This window comes from Rhipicephalus microplus, chromosome 1, assembly GCF_043290135.1.
Source record: "Rhipicephalus microplus isolate Deutch F79 chromosome 1, USDA_Rmic, whole genome shotgun sequence".
Lineage (NCBI taxonomy): Eukaryota > Metazoa > Arthropoda > Arachnida > Ixodida > Ixodidae > Rhipicephalus > Rhipicephalus microplus.
The window spans coordinates 7,189,762-7,211,027 of NC_134700.1; the positions used below are offsets into that span (position 1 = coordinate 7,189,762).

Here is a 21,266-nt window from a genome sequence, read left to right on the forward strand (position 1 = left end):
GTTTGGGGTACGACAACGTTAACAAATATCCACAAATTGCACGTCATACAGAAAAAGCTATTTGTGCCATTGCATTCCTATGCAATGGCACAAATTCCCATATTTCAGGACATGAACCTACTATTTCTACCACAATACTACCATGCAATGCTTGTGAAACGCTACCACGCAGGATTAAAATGTGACAACCTTTCAGGAACTCTTGCTGTCCTAAAGCATCGCAAAGTTGCTCAGAACACCCGTCTCAATTACACCTGGTTTATCCCACGCACACACACCAACTTTGGCAAAGAAATGCTTCGCTTTCTCTTACCATTTTACTTGAATGTCATATTACCATCTGAGTAAAATTATGCATGTTTTCTTCTTTTCTTCTTTCAAAACATTTTGTGTGTCTTATCACATGGGCACATACGCAATCAGAGTTCAATGCAAATTTACTAGTACTTGTATCATTACACTGTAATAATGATTTTCGTTTGTGTAAGAAATAATTACAATAATTTCTATTTTCTTTTTTCAGTTTAACCTCCTGAGTTTATCATCTTAAATCTTTATGCTTTATTTTCACTTGCATAAACGGTCAATAAACTGCTTCCTCAATATGTACATTTTTTTTTTCAATAAAACTGTTGTCTATGCCACGCATTTGTAAGGGGGCGTGGTCCCAGTCAAGCCCATTAGAAGCTTTTTGACCCTCAGCATCTCGAGTGTTGAAATAGAGTTTCAAAGTATGGAGGGGGGGGGGGGGGGGCTCGTTTCAAACGTACCAAGGAAACTTTGTCCCACAGTTTTCTGTCGTACTTGCCCACAGCTTCCGCCTAACCTGACAAACTTTATGAGAATATTCCTCACTTGTTGATAGAAGTTTTCTTCAACTGCTTAATACAATCTCTCGTATCAAGCAGTCTCAGAATGACCCATCGTTTCTTATTCGGAGATGGATGACTTAATCTGTGAATGGGACTGGTTCCAGCCCGAGAAGATCATGGAGGATCCACCATTTTTACCCTCCCAAAAATGACCAAATGAGGCCTTTTTCTGTGGTTTTCTAATTTATCGATCTTCCTTTCAAGCGACTTGGTTTACACGCAAAAGCTGTTCCTGATAGGAAGTGACCTTTTCGTCAAGGTTTGACAAAGCCCTTTTTTACAATTTCTACCAGGCATCTTTTTTATATCTAATTTAGCATCAATTTCTTTAAACTGCTGTAATATTTTTGCCATATCACGACCGAGATTCGTTTCAACATCCCACTGTTAAATTAACAGTTTCTAGTGGCATATAGCAGCAGCATGAACCAAGCAAAATTGTCATAAGCACTGTAGCACTGGCAGAAAGGGGCTGCTTGAACGCTAACACTTGCTGTCCTCACCTGCACAGCAAAAACAGAGGATGGTGTCTTTCTGGTGCCGCTGTGCCCAGTGGTTGCGCGGTCGAAAGGGTGGCCCTTTATACTGGTTCCACACGGTGTCGGTCCACGGCTTCTGCGCTTGTTTACATTGAATGAAGCAGTGGTCTGATGATTGGCATCAAATGCTGATTCGCAGTGTCATGGCAGTTGAAACTCATGAGCAGCCACGGTATGCTCCAGGCAATTTGCAGGAGGCCAAAGAAATGCACAACCAAAAGCAGCACTTTGCTCCCATCTGAGCCGATGGTCTTCTCGTGCAGACACAGAGCAGTGACTGGTGGCGGTACAAATTTCAATGTATTGGATCATTGACAAAGTAACATGATCTCTCTGGTTCAGTTTAAAATGTGCAATGCTGACCTTTCAAATGTAATCTGTAGTCCTGTCTTTTCCCAGTGGTGTAATGTTCTTGGGTCTAAAGGTGCTATACTAAATCACAGAAGTAAATTACATTGTCTGTGCGATTGTCAGTTAGTCTTGTGTAATGTCCTAGATGCTGAAATGCAGCACGATTTGGAGAGGTAAGAAGGTTTTAATGACAGTGCCCCGTACAGTGCCCGTACAGTGATTATGTATATAACTATGCATTGTTGTGCGATCTTTTCCAGAACCAGCTCGTGCTTTGGGATACTCGGAACTTTGAGAAACCTGTATCCTTTGTGGGGTTGGACCATCTTGTTTTTCCACTGTCTACCTGTTTCCATTTCACTCCAGGAACACGGATCTACAGAATTCAGGAACATAACAGCAGAATATTCTTCTTTAAAGCGCAATGTGCGTGAACGATGAAGGCACATTAACAAGCTAAGCATTTCATCTTGTGCACATGCTGCAAGCTAATGTAACTTTCACTTTTATCACCAAAATATACCGAGTATGCTGTGCTCACAGTGACTGCAGTATGGTCAACATAGGGTCAGTTTGTGTGTCTTCTCAATAACATAACTCCTGCGATCCCTGTGGGCGTGTTGTGAGTGGCACCTGGTGTTTGTTTCCATGTCCTGGGTTGTTTTAAAGATGAGTTGGTTCAGTACACTTTCTAGTATTTAAATGCTGGAGGGTTGTGTGCTACATAAACAGCTTTATGGGATACAATGTCCAATCTATACAAGGCAGTAATAACAAGCATGAAAATGAGTACATCTACTGTGGTTAACATGAAATTCCAGCAATAGCTGCTCGAGGACAGTCGAACCCGACTATATGGAACGCTTATGTCCAACTATTTTTTTAACACGACAATGCTATAACGTGTGTGTGTAAAAACTTTGGATGGGCCCCAAGTCGCTGCCTCACAAGAATTTGGCTTTTCCTTCTTTGCATGTAAAAGGGGCTTTTCCGCATGCATTTGGGCGAGTAGGGAGGGCAAGCAGGTGCCGCCCTCGAAAGTCTTCCTCCGACGAACAACCGTTCATTCCTCTTTGGTTCTAATGCAGTGGCTGCCGTAAAGAGGATGAAGCTGTCCATTCTCCTTGATAAAAATCCCGGGCTGTATTCACCTAAGACACCTTCAAGGTGAAAGCTCTCCTCTGAATCGATGTATTTAGTGTCCCTGCATGGGACACTACTGTGGCCTCAATGTACCACATAATGAACCATATGCAGTAACTCTAGAAGTACAATTGATCCTGCCCTACCACCCATTGATCAGCAACTAACGTAATTTTGCACTGCCCCTGGAACCGGCTCATCTTTGAGCAAGTGATGATATATCGTGTGGTGATGTCATCATGTGACGCCTCGTGTTGTGACGTCACATGGAATCACAAACTTTTGTGATGTGTGGCATCATGAGGTCATTAAATAGGTGCTGTTTTGTATCACTCATGTTTCACGTTTCAAGAGGCATCTAAGGCTTTCACCCAAATGAACACAGCCAGAGGAGAAAAGTCTCACCGCTGCATACAGCATCCGAAGAAGCACGTGGAGTACAATATGAAATAACATTGCCAATATTAGCACAGAGACAGAATAGAAGCTTGCAGCACCCGACTAGCACGCACAGCTGTGTATTAGGATGCTCAGTTGTTTACATCGACACAGTATGTTTCCGGCTACAACCCACTCCTGTGTCTTATCCACATTCATAACTGCCAGGCTGTGAACAAATTTGAACTAAACAACAAAAAAATTATGACATGTTGCTGTCAGCGGACACTGCCAGCGTTGGCCAGTGTGGTGGGGGTCATGTCAGCTCCTGCTTTTTCAATAGTTTTCTGTGATTTTCCCATCAGAACCTCGGAGAATTGTGTATTTTCTGAAGCAGCTAGATGCACATATTTCGGGGATGTCAACATTGTTTCAGTAGGTGCTTTTTTGAACATGTCCCGGAACATTGAACGTTTGGGCCGCATTAAGCCTACTTCGCTGGGTAGACGGTGAGTGAGAACTCGCCCTAACTTCGCACCCGTCTTTGTCTTCGTAGCAGAAGGAGGCAATAGCGATTATGCCAGCAACGGTAGAAGTGGGAGGGAGGGATGCGAGTCCTGAGGACCTGGAAGATCGGAAGGGTGAATTGCAACATCTCGTTCCCATCAAAGTGATGTGGCACACGAATCGTCGGCAGGCAGCAGTTCCCATGGGGGAGTGCAGGCATCCGCCGGCTCTGGTAAGGTACAGGAAGCGGTGTGACGAGGCTCGAGATGGGCTGCAGGATTTTCACGAACGTCGATGCTCCCAAGGAATAATATTAAGGCTTTAGTACTAAGTACTAAAGTATTAGTACTTAGTATTTAGTATTTAGTATTTGCCCCGCCGTGGTGGTCTAGTGGCTACGGTACTCGGCTGCTGACCCGCATGTCGCGGGTTCGAATCCGGGCTGCGGCGGCTGCATTTCCAGTGGAGGCGGAAATGTTGTAGGCTCGTGTGCTCAGATTTCGGTGCACGTTAAAGAACCCCAGGTGGTCTAAATTTCCGGAGCCCTCCACTACGGCGTCTCTCATAATCAAATAGCGGTTTTGGGACGTTAAACCCCACATATCTATCTATCTTAGTATTTAGTATTTAGTAAAGTATTTACTATTAAGGCGAGGCAGACTGAATGTGGCGAAGGGAGACATTGTTCTCCTAGCTCAGGCTCTATCTATGGTGGCAGGCCTGACAGAGGATTAGACAAAGGAGGATGGAGTGTGCCCAAACAAGCTGCAGATTATCATTGTCGTCTGTCTCTACACTGCATGAGTTCGATGCGATAAAGTATGCACGGGTCTGTGAGACTTGCACTCGGATGGGGTCGTTTGAGGTGTCTGCTTATATCGTCCTTTGCAACATTGACCTGATGATGAAGTGCTAAGCGCATGGTTGTTGCTGGTCGGAAACCAGCTGTTTTGGAGGTGAAGTACATTAAGACCACGTCAGCTTCAGTGGTCCTCTTTGACGGCATGAGGGTTTCAACACAGTGGTGTGCAGAACGGCGCTTGTGCCCTGCTACCTTTATCGTCGCCAGGTGGACGTTTGTTATGCCTGCAGTCAAGTTGATCATCAAGCTGACATCTGTCCTAGCAGTGCGTAGGAGAAAGCAAAGTGCCGTAGGTGTCGAGTTCTCATTGTCTCGGGCCCGACAGATGAAGTTCAGCATCATGTGTGTGAGCCGAAGTGTGGGTTGTGTGGGGGCCCACATTTTATGGGCAGCAAGGAATGCAAGGAGCGCTTTGAGGGGCTGTATGTAGTGCGGCGCCGGAAGCGGCGTCATCGACAGCACGCAAGAAAATAGCAGAAGGCAGCTTGGGACAGCGCCGGCGGGGCTGAGGGTTGCATCAACAGAGACTTCAGCTGCTGGAAGACTTCCATCCGTTGCTCTCGCTGTTGGTCCAGTGAGTACTTGCGCTCCCGATCCAGGGAATGCTCTCGGTCAGCGACTTGGGCAGGTACGGGTGGGCATCAGTCTTCACATCGTGAGGCGTCGGTGTGGTCCTGCAGCAGGAGTCACAGACAACCTGAGAAGCATACAACGTGGGCGGATAAAGTCAAGAATCAGCTGAAGCCTGAGCCTCTTGAACAAAGAGGCCAGTCATTAGTGAGAGGCAGGTCGAAGTATATTGTAAATCCCCATATGCAAGCTCTCGAGGCTGAGAATAAGCAGTTGGGGAGGGACTTTGTACAACTCAAGGCGGCTTTTGAGTTGTTCAAGGAGAGGGCTCAGGGCGATCGTAAGAAGATAGTCTCCTTAGGGCTGAGCCCTGGCTCCTGCTGAGGAGCAATCAGAAAATTAATCTGTGGTCGTGGCAGTAGAGTTGAAAGCTACCCTATCTGCTGTGACGGGTGGCGTAGATGATAGGTTGGCACGTGTGGAGACAGCATTGGATCGTATGATATATGTTTTGTCCTCTTTGGAGGGCGGGATCACGGTGTTGGAGCGTCCAAAGGCTCTTGCTAAGGGTAGGCATGAGCTGGTAGCTGAATTGCAGTTGTGAGGTCCCGGTCCTAGCAGGGAGACCAGCACGGCTGATGATATGATGGTGTGTGCTCCGCGAACATGGCAGGGACGTCGGGTCGGGGATGTGGCATTGGTATTGTGCCAGCTTCAGCAAGCGTAGAGCTGCACTGGTGCAGCTGATCCGACTGGCAGAAAATAAGCCGGAGGTCATTCTCTTACAGGAAACATTGATGGGTAATGATTCGACCTTTCCTGCATACCAAGCTGTCGCCAGCTGTGGAGACACGGGACGGGGGATAGCAATCGTGGTTGTGAAGGGCTTGTCTTTCCTTGCGCATTATATACCTTAGTACTAGTCTGGGCTTGAAGCCCAGTTGGGGGAAATTATTCTGGGTCGAAAATGTCAGGCCTGTATTTGTGTTCTGAATGTATATAGTTCTCTTTCAGATAAGCTGAGAGAATTTGGGACTTTGCTCTCGGCTGCGATTCGGAAAGCTGTGTGTATGGCCTCGCTTGTTGCAGGAGACTTTCATACTCCCTGTATGGAATGGGGACATGGCTGCAGTACTGTTAGGAGTACGGGTTTAGCAAATCGGGCCTCGGAGTTTGGGTTGATGCTGATCAGATTTTAGGTTTCCGACTAGAGGGGGAGATTCGATTAAGAGAGATACTACTCCTGATCTGGTACTCTTTAGAGATGCGTACGGAGAGCGGGGTAACTTGCAGGAGGACTTGGTCAGTGATCACTACATTATGGAGGCACTTATTGGGATACAGCTATTGCTAACTTTCAAGCACAGATATGTGGACTGGGATCTCTTCAGGTGCATTAGGAGGACGATGCCTCGGATGACAATGATTTTGCAGGGCTTCTCTCTCGACTGCAATGTGCAGTAGGAAGGCCTACGAAAGAGATTGAAACGCAGCTGGAAGTTCAGAAAATGAATTCAAAATTGACGCATTTACTGGAAGCTAAGGATGGCCTGCTTGGACGGTGGTGTACGCAGAGGCTTCATGGGAAGCTTAGGGTGAGTATATCTTTGCTCAATAAAAAAATTGAGACTTATGTCAAAGAGCTTGGCCGGCAACAATGGATGGAGAAGAGCTTGGCCGGCAACAATGGATGGAGTTGTGGGCACGGCGGACCATCAGCAGGCATGTGGCTTAGCAAGCCGCTCTTCTGCTTTTCTCAGGTTTTTCTACTTGGTCTTGCCGATGCGTTCGTTCAACCGGATCTTCACACTGGCTTCGTGTTTAATCATGGACTGTCCACGTGGCTGATGCCTCGTCACTCATGCCGTCAGCGATTGGAAAAGCCAACTGCGCAGACTCCGCACCACGTGACGTCAAGTTCGACACCTTTAAATCTCGGCCTCCAGGATTTCGTCTTCAGTGGGCACGGCGGACCATCAGCAGGCATGTGGCTTAACAAGCCGCTCTTCTGCTTTTCCCAGGTTTTTCTACTTGGTCTTGCCGATGCGTTCGTTCAACCGGATCTTCACACTGGCTTCGGGTTTAATCATGGACTGTCCATGTGGCTGGTGCCTCGTCACTCATGCCGTCAGCGATTGGAAAAGCCAACTGCGCAGACTCCGCACCACGTGACGTCAAGTTCGACACCTTTAAATCTCGGCCTCCAGGATTTCGTCTTCAGTGGGCACGGCGGACCATCAGCAGGCATGTGGCTTAACAAGCCGCTCTTCTGCTTTTCCAAGGTTGGTGCCTACTCCAGTAGCACTAAGAGTGATTACCGATGTCTTTTGGTCTTGCCGTGCCTGCACCAGTGTCTCACACTTTTACATGATGTATATTGTGTATGCACGCTACTTTTGTGCGGGGATGTCGAGACGAACCCTGGGCCAGTTATAGAGGATCAACTTAAGCAACTCTTGGCCGGTCAAAACAAAATCTCTCAAGATATAGCTGCTCTGAGGACTCAGCAAGATAACATGCAAATGCTTATTACCAGCCTTAACGCGAGGTTTGCTGAATTGGAACAGCGAACTGCTCGAATTGACACTTTAGAACAAACTATAGTTTCTCTTGAGGCAAAGATCACCGACTTGGAAGACCGAAGTAGACGATCCAATTTATTAGTTTTTGGCGTACAGGATGACCCGACTGAAACTGAAAATGATTTGAAAGATAAAGTTCTCACGAAAGTTTTTTCTGGCAAACTTGGTGTCCCATGCAGATCTGTCAGCCGGATTCACAGGTTAGGCAAGCCTGGCAAGGATCGCCCGATTATAATTTACTTCCAAGATTTTAATGAAAAAGAACTCATCCTAAAAAACGCTCATAAGCTGAAAGGAACGCAAATATCAGTCCAAAGCGACTACTCTAAACAAACACTCAGGAAGCGCAAATTATTGTGGGAAAGTGCTAGGAATGAAAAATTGCAGGGAAAGAAAGTTCATCTTTCAAATGACCGGCTGCGGGTTGATAAAGAAACATACATTTGGGACGACAAAAAGAACTGCAGAGTAAAGCTAGCCAATTTTCAGAGTGGATTAGTGGCCCCTTGATGAAAACCGCCTGAAGAGAAAGAGTTTCGGCTGTTGAATTTAAATGCGCGAAGTATTGCAAATAAATCTGAACAGCTTGAGGCTATCACCCTGGCTAATAACCCACATGTGGTAATTATTACGGAAACCTGGCTGCGAGGTGAAATTTCGGATGAAGACGTTTTCCCCCCATCGTATCGCGTTTTCCGACGAGATAGGCCGTCAAGGGGGGGAGGCGTCGCTGTCTTGGTCAAAGGAAACATTGATGCCCATATCCTCAGTCAAATCGACAATTATGAAAGCATTGCAATAAAACTATCTTGTTTCGGCAGATCATTTTTGTTATTCGCGGTTTATCGTCCTCCTGACTCACCACCTCAGTTCTTAAGCGATCTCAGCAACCACATGTTAACGTTCAAACAAGAAAATGTATTCCTTGTGGGCGATTTCAATCTACCGGAAATTGATTGGAACCGTCTTTCCCCGTCCCTTGTTCATTGCACAAGCTCCTCACATTTGCTTGATATAATGCTAACCCACAATTTGCACCAAGTAGTAAAACAACCTACACGTATTCAGGGTGCTTCTGCGTCTATTCTTGATCTTGTGTTCGTCAGTCAATCAATTGAAACTTTTAGAGTGTCTGTGGAACGTGGCCTATCAGACCACGATATGGTTGTGTTTTCTTTTCCTGTGAACGCTAAGTATGAAACGCCTCGTGCGAAAAAAACTGTTGTAAAATATTTCTCGTGTGCCAGCGATGAAAGTGTGCTTGACTATTTCGAAATTTGTCTGAGTGATTTTAATGGCTCTGATACTGCTGACTTATGGACGAGGTTTAAGGAAATATGTACTTATTGCCCCAATAACTTTATACCAAACAAAGTTAGGAAAACTCGTAAAAGCAATCCCTGGATCTCGCGCGATGTTTTGCACGCGAAAAGAAAAGTCAAGCGTTTAAGCGTAAAGCTGCCTGTCCGAGTGTTATCGGTGTTGCGCAGTCTAACATCAAAGATGCCGTGGTGTGCGCAAGGCGACGTTATTTTGAACAGACCTTGCCAGACTTTATTCGCTCCGCTCCACATAAATTTTGGACTTTCCTGCACAAAAAGAAAAAAACAATTCAACTAATGCTACATGAGGGTATCACCATCACTGATAAGCATAGCATTGCTGAAAACTTCAATAAGTATTTTCATAGCATTTTTCTTAAATCTGATGTTGCAATGCCTTGCTCCGTATTATCTTTCGCAAGCGAAGCTGACGATATTGTCTCACAGCCTGGCGTATTTTCCATGTTGTTGAACCTCAAAACGAAAGCATCAACCGGTCCTGATGGCATTCCGAATATTTTTTTGCGCCGCTATGCTAAAATCATATCCCAATTTTTAGTAATCATTTTTCGAGCATCTCTTTTGTCTGGTGTTGTACCTGAGGATTGGAAATTAGCCCGCATAGTTCCAGTATTTAAAAAAGGCGACGAGACGCTGTTTACTAATTACCGTCCAATCTCTCTGACTTCTTCTTGTTGTAAACTTCTAGAACACATTATAGCCGACTACATTAAAAATTTTCTAAACAGAAACAACTTATTATCTGACTGTCAACACGGCTTCAGAAAAGGATTTTCCACGGTCACGCAACTCACTTCTATTGTTGATGACTTTGCTAGCGTTCTTGATAAAACTGGTCAAGTTGATGTTATTTTTCTAGACTTCCAAAAAGCCTTTGATTTAGTTTCCCATGTTCATTTAATGCACAAGTTAAAAGTGATAGGTCTTCCAGCTTTTGTAACCAATTGGATCTCTTCCTACTTGTCGAACCGCTTCCAATATGTTTGCATCGATGATCATTCCTCTACTCGGCTTCCTGTTCTTTCGGGTGTTCCACAAGGCAGCGTATTAGGCCCGTTATTATTTCTAATTTATATTAACGATCTTGTATCCCTTATTAGTGATCCCGTAAAAATTAAATTATTTGCCGATGACTGTATTCTATACAACAAAATAACATGCCCTGAAGACCAACAAATGCTAAACACAAACCTTAATTATGTTCAGGCGTGGTGCGAAAAATGGCAAATGAAGCTCAATGCCAAAAAATCCGTTTTTATGAACATAACTAACAAAAAGAATAAGCTGTCCTTCCCTTACAATCTTCCGTCACAACCGTTAGAACAAGTATCAGAATATAAATATCTTGGCGTCACTATAACAAATAACTTGAGCTGGAACAAACACGTAACAAACACATGTGCAGCTTCATTCCGAAAACTTTGCTTCCTTAGACATAAGCTTAGAAAGGCCCCAACAAACGTTAAGCTACTCACCTATACATCCATAATTAGACCGCGACTGGAATACGCCTGCACTGTCTGGGATCCTCACACAAAAAGTAATATTAATGCTCTTGAAATGATACAGCGTAAATCCGTTCGTTTCATTTTTTCACGCTATCGTCCCAGTGACTCGCCGACAAGATTAATGGAAGAGCATGGCATTTCAACACTTCAATCACGCCATCAAATTCAAAGGTTAAAATTTCTATTCTTGCTTAAAAATAACAAACTTTCACTTAAACCCGAGGAATTCCTTCAGCCACTCACTTCCCGACAAACACAGCATAGACGCCTCGAATCTCTGACTCCGTACAGCGCTCGAACTAATATTTTTAGGTTTTACTTTTTTCCGCGTATACTATTACAGATTGGAATAAACTAACTGAATCGGCTGTGACCAATATTCCCTCCTTTGAACATTTAGAATTCTGATTGCTTTGTTTTGCAACTTCGATGTACTCTTGTGTATGTGTACAATATATTTCTAACAGTGTACCGCGTGTATTGTGGATTTTTGTAACTTTGATGCATTCCTGTATTTGTTCAAACTATTTTAATCAGTGTATCATGTGTATTGTGCCTAAATTTTGTTTTTCTCGTGATGCCCCTCCTGCTTGGGCCCTTCAATAGGCTTGCAGTATGTCTTAAATAAATAAATAAAAAATAAATAGAAGTGTAATGAGACGGACAGCTGAATGCGCAGGGCTAGCAAGTGGGGCCTGCCAAAGAGTCTTCTTGATGACAAGGCGTTGAAGGGGGCAGCTCGCCTGGCGATGAATCGGATCATTACGAAACAGTTGCATATGGGAATGATGGAGGCCGAGATGGCCCATGATCTTGCCACCCAGGACTTGCCTCTTAGAAAGAAAAATGTGACTGGGGATCAGGTGTTGAGCGATTATGGGGGTGCGGGCAGGCCGGAGCTTGATGCTCCTTTTACGGTGTCAGAAATTAGGCATGTCAAAAATTAGACATGGATCACAATTAGGCTCCTATCTAACCTTGATGATAAGGCGATTGAAATTCTTACAAAAAAAATTAATGATGTGTGGGCTACTGGGCAGCTGCCGATTGAATGGCGTTGTGCTACGGTGGTCTTTATCCCTAAGCCAGGTAAAGCTCCACATGTAGACAATTTGTGTCTGATATCACTCACGTCTAGTCTGCATAAGGTTGCAGAACATGAGATTTATAATTGGTTCACAAAGTATGTAGAGTACCACGAACTCTTCAGACACAATCTGGTCGGGTTCCGGCGAGCGCTGTCCACACAGGATGCCCTTCTCCTTATTCAGCGGGCCATTCTGGATGATCATATGCATAATGTCAAGGGGATCTTGTCGTTAGATAGGCATTTGATGCGGTTGCTTATGAGCACATCCTAAGGGAAACCTCGTGTATGAGTTTGGGACATAAATTTTCTCGGTTCAGGCAATCTTTTCTTGCGGAGAGCAAGTCCTTGGTGTGGCTCAGTTTTGAGTGACAAGTATGAGTTAGGATAGAGAGGCACCCCGCAAGGGTCGGCCTTGTCCTGTTTGCTCTTCAGTATTGCTCTGCACAGGCCGTCGGAACTGCTAGCGGAAGTGCCTGGCGTTGGGCATGCTATTTATGCGGACGATATTACCGTGTGGTGCACAGGTGGCTCTCTGGCCATGCTTGAAGAGTTTCTGCAGGAGGTGCTGGACGTCAGTGAGCATTGTCTAGAGGATACGAGCCTCTTACTCTCTCTGAAGAAGTCAGAGTTTTTACTCTTTCGGAAGGCACACTAGGGCATGTGGAACCTTGAGCCTTCGGATTCCCTGCCGGTGAAGCTGCGGTCTTGTGAAGGGATGGTAGTTCGGAGAGTGGATTCTGTGAAGATCTTGGGTTTGTGGATTGATGCGCAAGGCTGTAACAGAGGTGCCATTGAGTGACTGAATGGTCAGGCGAGCAACATCTTGCTCCTGATCTCTCAGATTACGAGCAAGCATGGTGGTTTTACAGAGGATCTACTCCTACGTGTGTTTGGCGCATTCTTTATTAGTCATGTAAATTTTAGTTTCATATTTGCAATGGACTGGGACAGAGAAGAAGGGTCAGGCTCAAGAGGATTCTGGGAATTTCACAGGCTGTTGAGCGGCTTATAGGGCTTGGTTTGCATAACACGGTGGATTGAAGCGCACTTTGAAGCACAGGTCGAGCGTCTGTTATGGATGAGGCTGGCATTGCGGCTCCTAGGGTAGCAGTGTCTGAAAGAGTTCAGCTCACACATGGCGAGCGGGAGAATATCACGGTAGATCCTATTCTGAGCAATGTTCACCCGGTGCACCATGCAGGCTGCTTGTGTGGCTCGAGCTCGGACTATTCTTCGAAATGTAGGCCGTGATACGAAAGCAGTGCTTTTTGTGGATGCTGTGAAGTACGGTACGCGGCGGACCTTTGGTGTGTCAGTCATTAGGTGAAGGGCAGCTGGTGTCCCGGGCTTTATTCTGTACAGATCAGGTGAGGCTTTCTGTCTCGTCTTTTTTTCTCTTTGTCAACCTTGCGCCACGTATTTCAGCCTAATATTGTCACACGACGTCAAAACAGAGGTCTTGCCGTAGAGACCGAGACACCAGAAGCAGGTCGATCTTTTTAATTAGAACGCGCCAGCGAGTTCTTCTTCGTCCATTTCGTAGTCCTTCGTGGCACATGCACAACTGTCATCGTCTTTTTTGGGCAAGCACGTGACATTTTGCCTCCCTCCGAAAGAAGCATCGTCCCGATGCGCAACTTAGGTGCTCTACCAGGCGTATAAAGTGGTCGTACGAAAACGGTAACCGGGAGCTAATTAACTCGATAAATACGGTTTCATACGCACGACGTGCACGACTTCGGGCAAACGCTTTTGGCGCTTAGAACTACAATTAGTGTCGGGAACGACTTCGTAGTTCACGTCGTTCAAGCGTCGCGTGACGCTGTATGGACCAAAGTACCGTCTTAGCAGTTTCTCAGACAGTCCACGTCGACGTATCGTAATCCAGACCCACACTTTGTCGCCTGGTGAGTAGCTAACAAACTTGTGTCGGGTGTCGTAGCGTTGTGCATCTTGATGCTGCTGATGACAGATGCGCACGCGCGCAAGCTGTCTGGCTTCTTCGGCACGCTGAGTGAATTCTTCGACGCCTACATGGATGTCGTCACACTCATGCGGCAACATGGCGTCCAATGTTGTCGAGACTTCGCGACCATAAATCAGACCGAACGGTGTCATTCCAGGGGTTTCTTGTCGAGCGGTGTTATAAGCAAAGGTCACGTACGGCAATATCTGATCCCAGTTTTTATGTTCCGTGTCAACGTACATACTGATCATGTCTGTGAGGGCCCTATTGAGGCGCTCCGTCAGTCCGTTTGTCTGCGGATGGTATGCAGTTGTTCTCCGGTGAGCTGTACCACTGAGTCTGAGAACCGACTCCAAAAGCTCTGCGGTGAAGGCAGGTCCTCTGTCTGTGATCACTGTTGTCGGAGCGCCATACCGAAGGACGATGTTTGCGATGAAAAACTGAGCGGCTTCTGCTGCTGTGCCACGCTGCATAGCATTAGTCTCCGCATAACGGGACAGGTAATCAGTGTCCACAATAATCCATCTGTTCCCTGTTGTGGAAGTTGGAAAGGGACCCAGGAAATCCATTCCAATCTGGGTGAACGGCTTTTCTGGTGCTTCGATTGGATGTAAAAGACCGGCTGGCTTGCTGGGAGGCGCTTTGCGTCTTTGGCAGTCGGTGCACGTACGCACGTGATGGTTAACAGCAGCAGGTAACTTTGGCCAGTAGTACTTGCATCGTAGTCGGCACAATGTTCGGGTGTAGCCTAGATGACCAGAAAGTGCTTCATCATGGTACGCTTCCATAATTTCTTTTCGAAGAGAGGCAGGCACGACAAGCAAGTACGGGTTACCGGTTGGTGAAAAGTTTTTCTTATAGAGAACATCGTTTCGCAAGCAAAAAAATGGCAGTCCTCTAGCAAATAACCGCGGCACGTTTTTACGTCGTCCTTCTAAATATTCAATGAGTGGTAACAGCTCAGGGTCACTGCGCTGCTCTCGTGCAATAATGGCCGTGTTGACAACTCCCAAGAATGCCGCGTCGATGTTTTCGTCATCAGGAGGGACAGTTTCCACTGGCGACCGTGAGAGACAGTCGGCGTCGGTGTGCCTCTTCCCAGATTTGTAGACGATGGTCATGTCAAACTCTTGGAGTCTTAGGCTCCAGCGCGCCAAACGACCAGATGGATCTTTAAGGTTGGTGAGCCAGCACAAAGAGTGATGGTCGCTAACAACCTTGAAGGAGCGGCCGTACAAATACGGTCGAAGTTTGATGACTGCCCACACCACGGCGAGACACTCCTTCTCGGTGGTCGAGTAGTTCTCCTCCGTGCGAGAGAGAGTTTTGCTGGCGTAGGCTATTACTCTTTGACAGCCGTCTTGCCACTGCACCAGAACGGCACCTAGACCTACATTGCTGGCGTCAGTGTGAAGTACTGTAGGAGCGTCCTGGTCGAAGTGCGCAAGAACTGGAGGTGTTTGCAAGCGTTGTCGCAGTTCATTGAATGCCATTTGCTCCTGTTCACCCCAAAGGAAGGGGACGTCCTCGGTGTGAGTCGTGTCAATGGCGCCGCAATAGACGAAAAGTCCTCGATAAATCGCCGGTAATAGGCGCACAACCCTAAGAAGCGTCTCACAGCCTTTTTGTCACGGGGTGCAGGAAATTGCGCTACGGCGTCTATTTTGACCGGGTCAGGTCGAACACCCTCGTGACTGACGACGTGGCCTAGGAAGCTGAGTTCGTTGAAACGAAAATGACATTTTTCTGGTTTTAAAGTCAGGCCGGTCGAGCGTATGGCTTGGAGTACGGTGGATAGACGGCTGAGATGTTCCTCGAATGATGCTGAGAATACAGCAACATCGTCTAGATAGACCAAGCATGTTTGCCACTTCAGGCCCGATAGTACGGTGTCCATGAGACGCTGAAAAGTGGCTGGCGCCGAGCACAACCCAAAAGGAAGCACCTTAAATTCGTAAAGGCCATCAGGCGTCACAAAGGCCGTTTTTTCACGATTTCTCTCGTCGACTTCTATCTGCCAGTAGCCGCTTCGGAGGTCCATTGAAGAGAAACAGCTCGCATGACGCAGCCGATCGAGTGAATCGTCTATGCGAGGCAGTGGATAGACGTCTTTCTTCGTGACTTGGTTCAACTTGCGATAATCAATACAGAAACGCAAGCTGCCGTCTTTTTTCTTGACCAAAACCACGGGGGACGCCCAAGGACTTTTCGAAGGTTGTATGACGTCATCCACGAGCATCTTCTGTACTTGCTTCTGAATCTCCTCGCGTTTTTTCGGAGCCACACGGTAGGGGTTATGCCTAATCGGTCGCGTGTTGTCTTCGGTAATGATGCGGTGCTTGGTCAATGGTGTCCGCTGGACCTTTGACGTACGCGAAAAGCAGTCTTCGAATTGGTGTATAAGTCCAAGCAGACGCTTCCTATCAGAGGGCGGTAGCGTGGAGCAGATGTCCACTGACAAAGTTGTCGAGGCAGGGACTGTCGCATCATCTAATTGCAAAGCACAGCAATCCCCGGCTTGTTCTATATCGTCGAAGTAGGTATTTTTGCGGTACCCTTCTGGATTTGACGGCGCTCATTGCTGAAGTTTGTAAGGAGCACTTCTGCCTGTCCACCAGTAAGCGTTAGGATGCCTCTCGCAATGGAAATGCTTTGCGTGAGCAAAAGAGCGACTATGTGCTCCACTATCACATCCTGCGCCACCCACTGGAAGGCCACTCACTGGACACTGACACAAGGCAGCAGGATCTCGCTGGGAGCGTCACATCGTCGGCTATTCGCAAACTGCCGCGTAGTTCGTCGCTGCTGTCGTCGACATACGGATGTGCGCAAAACGTCACCATACGTTGAGGGATGTTGATAACAGCGCCATGATCTCGAAGAAAATCCATGCCCAAAATTAGCTCTTTACAGCAGTCTGGCAACAGGACGAAAGTGACCACGAAGCTAGAATTCTTAATGCGAAGTCGAGCGGTGCATTTACTTGTGGGAATCATCAGCTGACCACCAGCACTCCTTATGTGTGGCCCTGTCCACGGTGTCTTGACCTTTCTAAGGCGGTCGGCGAGTTCTTGTCGCATGATTGAGAAGCCGGCGCCAGTCTCAACCAGGGCTGTAACGTAATGTCCATCAATGAAAACGCCAAGGTCAGCACGTACAACTTCACCGGCATTAGTATTCGTCGTCGTATTCGTCGTGGTTGTCGTCATATCTTTTTGTGATGATAGGGGGAACTTTTCGGTGTCTCGACGATTGGCAACCTTGCCCCCGGAGGTCGCAGCAGTTAGTTTCCCCGGCGCGGCCTAGGCGAACGGCTTCTGGTGACGTCTGCGTAGCTCTGAGGGAAGTCACGGTGACGCGCAGGAGATGGAGATCGCCAGCGACGCGGTGTAGTTGCTTGGCCAGTCGACAGTTGATCGGCATCGTGGGCACGACGGTCTTCAGAGTGGGAAGAAGCGGGACCAGAAAAGTTCCCGAAGCCGGAATCGCTATGACCGCAATAGCGAGCAATGTGACCTGGTTCTCCGCAGCGGAAGCAAATAGGTCGACGGTCGGCCATGCGCCACAAGTCAGTTCGGCGAACTGGTGGTCGTCTCATGGAATCCCGTTGCCACTAAGGTACGGCCGCGGGTCGTGGCTGGAAGGGTGTCGCCACAAATGACGGTGGAGGACGATGGACCACATCAGCGTAGCTCGCTGGATGTGGCTCAGGACTTGGCGCCGGTGGTGTAACGACTTGCCTCAACTCCTGGCGGACGATTTCGGCAACAGATGCGACGGGCGGTTGGATAGGAGGGACGCAGAGGGCCCGAAGTTCCTCACGCAGTATTTCCCTAATCATTTGTCGCAGGGAACTTTCACTCACGACAGTGTTTTGAGCTGCAGCACTTACTGCCGTGTGGTTCGGCAGGCGGTCAGTGGTCAGTGTCGGTATCGTTGTCGCAGTGCGCGCTCGATGACAGTCGCCTCTCTTATGAATTCATCTACTGTTGTAGGTGGATTTCGTATGAGGCCCGCAAACACTGGTTCTTTGACACCCTGCATTAGGTGACGCACCTTCTTCGCCGCGGGCATGTCAGGGTCAGAGCGTCGAAACAGACGGATCATACCCTCTGCGTACATGGCGGCTGTTTCGTTGGGTTTTTGTGCGCGAGCCTCAATCAGTTGCTGTGCACGATCCCGTCGGTCCGTGTTCAAAAATGTGGCGAGGAGCTTTAGACGGAAATCTTCCCATGATTGGAAAGTAGCCTCGTGGTTCTCGTACCACGTGCGAGCGTTATCTTCCAGGGCGAAATATGCACGGCCAAGTTTGTGCTGTTCGTTCCAGTTGTTAGATACAGCGACCCGTTCGAACTGTTCGAGCCAGTTTTCGACATCCTCGTACTCTTCCCCATGGAAAACTTCAGGAACGCGAGGATGTTCGAGAGTCACCTGGGAGGGAAGAGTGGTCTGCGATGGAAGCGTAGCCGTGGATGTGGTAGGAGCTGCCATGCTGGTTAGAGGCGGAACAGGTACGGACTCCGGACTTAGGCCTAGTAGGCGCCGACTGAATCGGTGCACCGGAGTCGCGACGAGGGGCTGGGTCTTTGGACTAGGTGAGTGGGTCTGAGCAAGACTGTCCTGCATCCGGTTGTAGGCTCCAGCACCTCCACCAGTGTCATGACGTCAAAACAGAGGTCTTGCCGTAGAGACCGAGACACCAGAAGCAGGTCGATCTTTTTAATTAGAATGCGCCAGCGAGTTCTTCTTCTTCGTCCATTTCGTAGTCCTTCGTGGCACATGCACAACTGTCATCGTCTTTCTTGGGCAAGCACGTGACAATATGTACCAACTAGCCCAACATAACGTACTGTTAAGATCAGGTGAGAGTTGCGGAGGATGGAGGTCGCCATTTTGTTAGCTCTTCAGGCAGCAGAGGTGCCTTCTGTTATTTACTCTGGTTCAAGGTCAACCGTTCGGGCCTTCTCTGGAGGTTTGATTTCGCTGCAGGCGGCCAGGCTCATTCGGAGTGGTTGCAGACAGGTGAGATGGATTGGTGGTCACAATATCTCTTGGTTTACAGTGCACGTTGAGGGCATTGATGGGGTTAATCCTAATGCCAGTGCTCACACCATTGCACGTTAATGCACGTACTGTGTGGGGGATGGTGAAGCGTCTGGGGGGACATTGACCTCAGAAAGGATCCTTTGACAACGTTGCATGATATTACGTTTAGCTGCAAGCTAGCGTTTTCCCTTTCCTAATGCTAGGCTCAACAGAGCCTAGGGAATCGCTTTTCGACTCCCACAGGTGGGCACATATCTCTGCCCACGAACGTATCATAGGATAGAGCCGGACTTTCATGAACGGTGTGTTCATTCTGGCCTCAAGAGTTGCTCACTAACCCCCATGCTCTGGCAGTGCCCTGCGAATGTTGGCACAGATTTATGTGACGAAGACTCGTGGCGGCGGAGGTTACACAGCCCGGACTTGGGTCTACAACTACTGGCTGTCCGGAGGACCCGGGCCATTGTGGAGGGTCTTCACTTTCACCTGGGTGGAGCCCCCGAGTGGTTGAGGGGGGCCTTAGGACCTTGTCCAAGTAGTTCTCTAGTGTTCAAATAAAGTTCTTTGTATGTATGTGTGTATGACTGCTGTAGGCCACCTTGCTTGCATGATCGTCAGGCAGTGTCATGACACCAACTTGCACAGAGAATTTTGCATTTTGCTTCGCATTAGAAAAATATGCTTAATTTAAGTTTTATATTTAGTTATGCAATATATCAAACTGATTTCCATTTTTAACAAGTTTTAGATGTGTGATTTTCATTTTAACAAGTTTTAGATTGCATTCTACTATGCAATCTATAGGAAAAAAGAAAATGCTATAGTTTGCAATATGGCTCTAGCACAAAGGATTATACAGTACTAGTGAAGCACTGCCGGTTATATGGAACAATACAGTCTAGAGTCGAGCCATATACTCCACCAATAAATTTGTGTAGCAGAATACCAATGTTGAGGAAAATGAAAGGGATTGTGCAGTGTGTACTATTTGCTGCAAATGAAACCCGTATAGTTGCAAGTCTTCGTGATGGTATAGTGTGAGCCGTCCACTTATCACCATCTACAAGCACGCGTATATGAGCTGAGCTGCTCACCAGGATGCAGGTGCCTGTAAATTGTAAAAAGTGGATGGCATGTACTATACCCTCGCAAAAACTGGCCACTGTTCGGGCTTCATTTGACGCTGATATAATGGTGTATCACCCTCCAGTGAACAAAATATAAGTGTGAGTCTTTTTCACTGAAAAAATAGATATTTTCATATTTGTTCAAAGGAGATGGCAGGTTATGTTCTAATGATTGATAATTATAGTGCATCTAGAAATATGGAGCTGACCATGTATAGGTGATTTACAATGTTTGCATCAATTTGACAATGCTGCAAGGATGCCAATTGTCTTCCGTAATTCCTGAGAGATTCTGAAGCATATCGTGAAGTATGTAATGAGTGAAAAGTGTTCAAGTTAAATCTCAACTCAATTAACATTGTACGTAGAAAATGCTTCTGTTTTTATTCATTATTATAGTCTGTGTTGCCAATATAATAAGTAATCCTTTTCTGTAACATTAGTACGTGTGTTAGTGTAGTCATTGTGCACCCTAATAAAGTACAGTAATTTAAGTGTACATTGGAGTAAGCACTCTAAATTTGCGCTTTGGTCTGTGTAGGGAGTGGACTACTACATTTCGATAAACACCTCTCGCAGATAAGACCTTTTTACAATGGTAATTTGCAAGTGAAGATAAGTACTTGCCAAGAATTTGGAAATTGCCATATGTTGTAATTTTCTTACTTTCTGTATAATCGGGTGAATCCGATGGGCAGCCAAATGGAGGTATGTACTTTATTGTATGCTTTTAACCGTAGGGTAGTGAATACGGAATACATTGCAGTGAAATAAAAAAACCCAAAAATCATCCTTTGGGGCTGAACCCACAATCATTTGAGCATAAAATGTGTAAGTTGAACGCTTCTTTCATGAAAGCTATCATAACAACATATTTGGTAATTATACTAATACAAGAGGTGATTGCTATAGTGCGAATAAGCTAGTGAGAGCACAAACATCGGTGAGCATGCATTTTACTAATCATGAAAGGATAAAAAACTGCCGTCAACTATTAGTTCTACAATGGCAAAAATTGTAATTTTACTAAGGCAACCACTATGCGGTGTGGATGTGTTTCCCGTTCGTGCATTGAGCCTTAGCTACAGGATTCCCAGGTAACCACGCAGACAGAAAATGGCAACATCGTGAAGATTGCCTGGTCACCAACGAGGTATGTACTTTGTGCACTAGGCTAAAGGAGATGAGGACGCTTGAACGAGGAAATTGCAAGCAGGATCACGATGCACAGCTTATCATATATAGTACTAGCAATATAGACAGACCCAGTGTACGTTATGGAGAGTGTTTTTTACAGCAAAATTTACACCTGTTTCTTTTTCAGCGAGTATGGTATTACTCGGAGCTGGACAGTACCATTGTACAAGATTATCACAATTATA

The 21,266-nt window shown here is 46.6% G+C and overlaps 1 protein-coding gene across 9 annotated transcripts in view; it reads left to right on the top strand.

Annotated features, from left to right (window-relative positions):
* The window catches only part of mio (GATOR complex protein mio), a 768,187-nt gene that overhangs the window by 252,434 nt on the left and 494,487 nt on the right, over positions 1-21,266 (top strand). For all 9 annotated transcript variants that reach the window (XM_075896295.1, XM_075895366.1, XM_075865082.1 and 6 more), the window contains 2 exons: positions 2,023-2,064; positions 20,982-21,037. In XM_075896295.1, the coding sequence (XP_075752410.1) occupies positions 2,023-2,064; positions 20,982-21,037 (98 nt within the window). The remainder of the gene's footprint in view (positions 1-2,022; positions 2,065-20,981; positions 21,038-21,266) is intronic.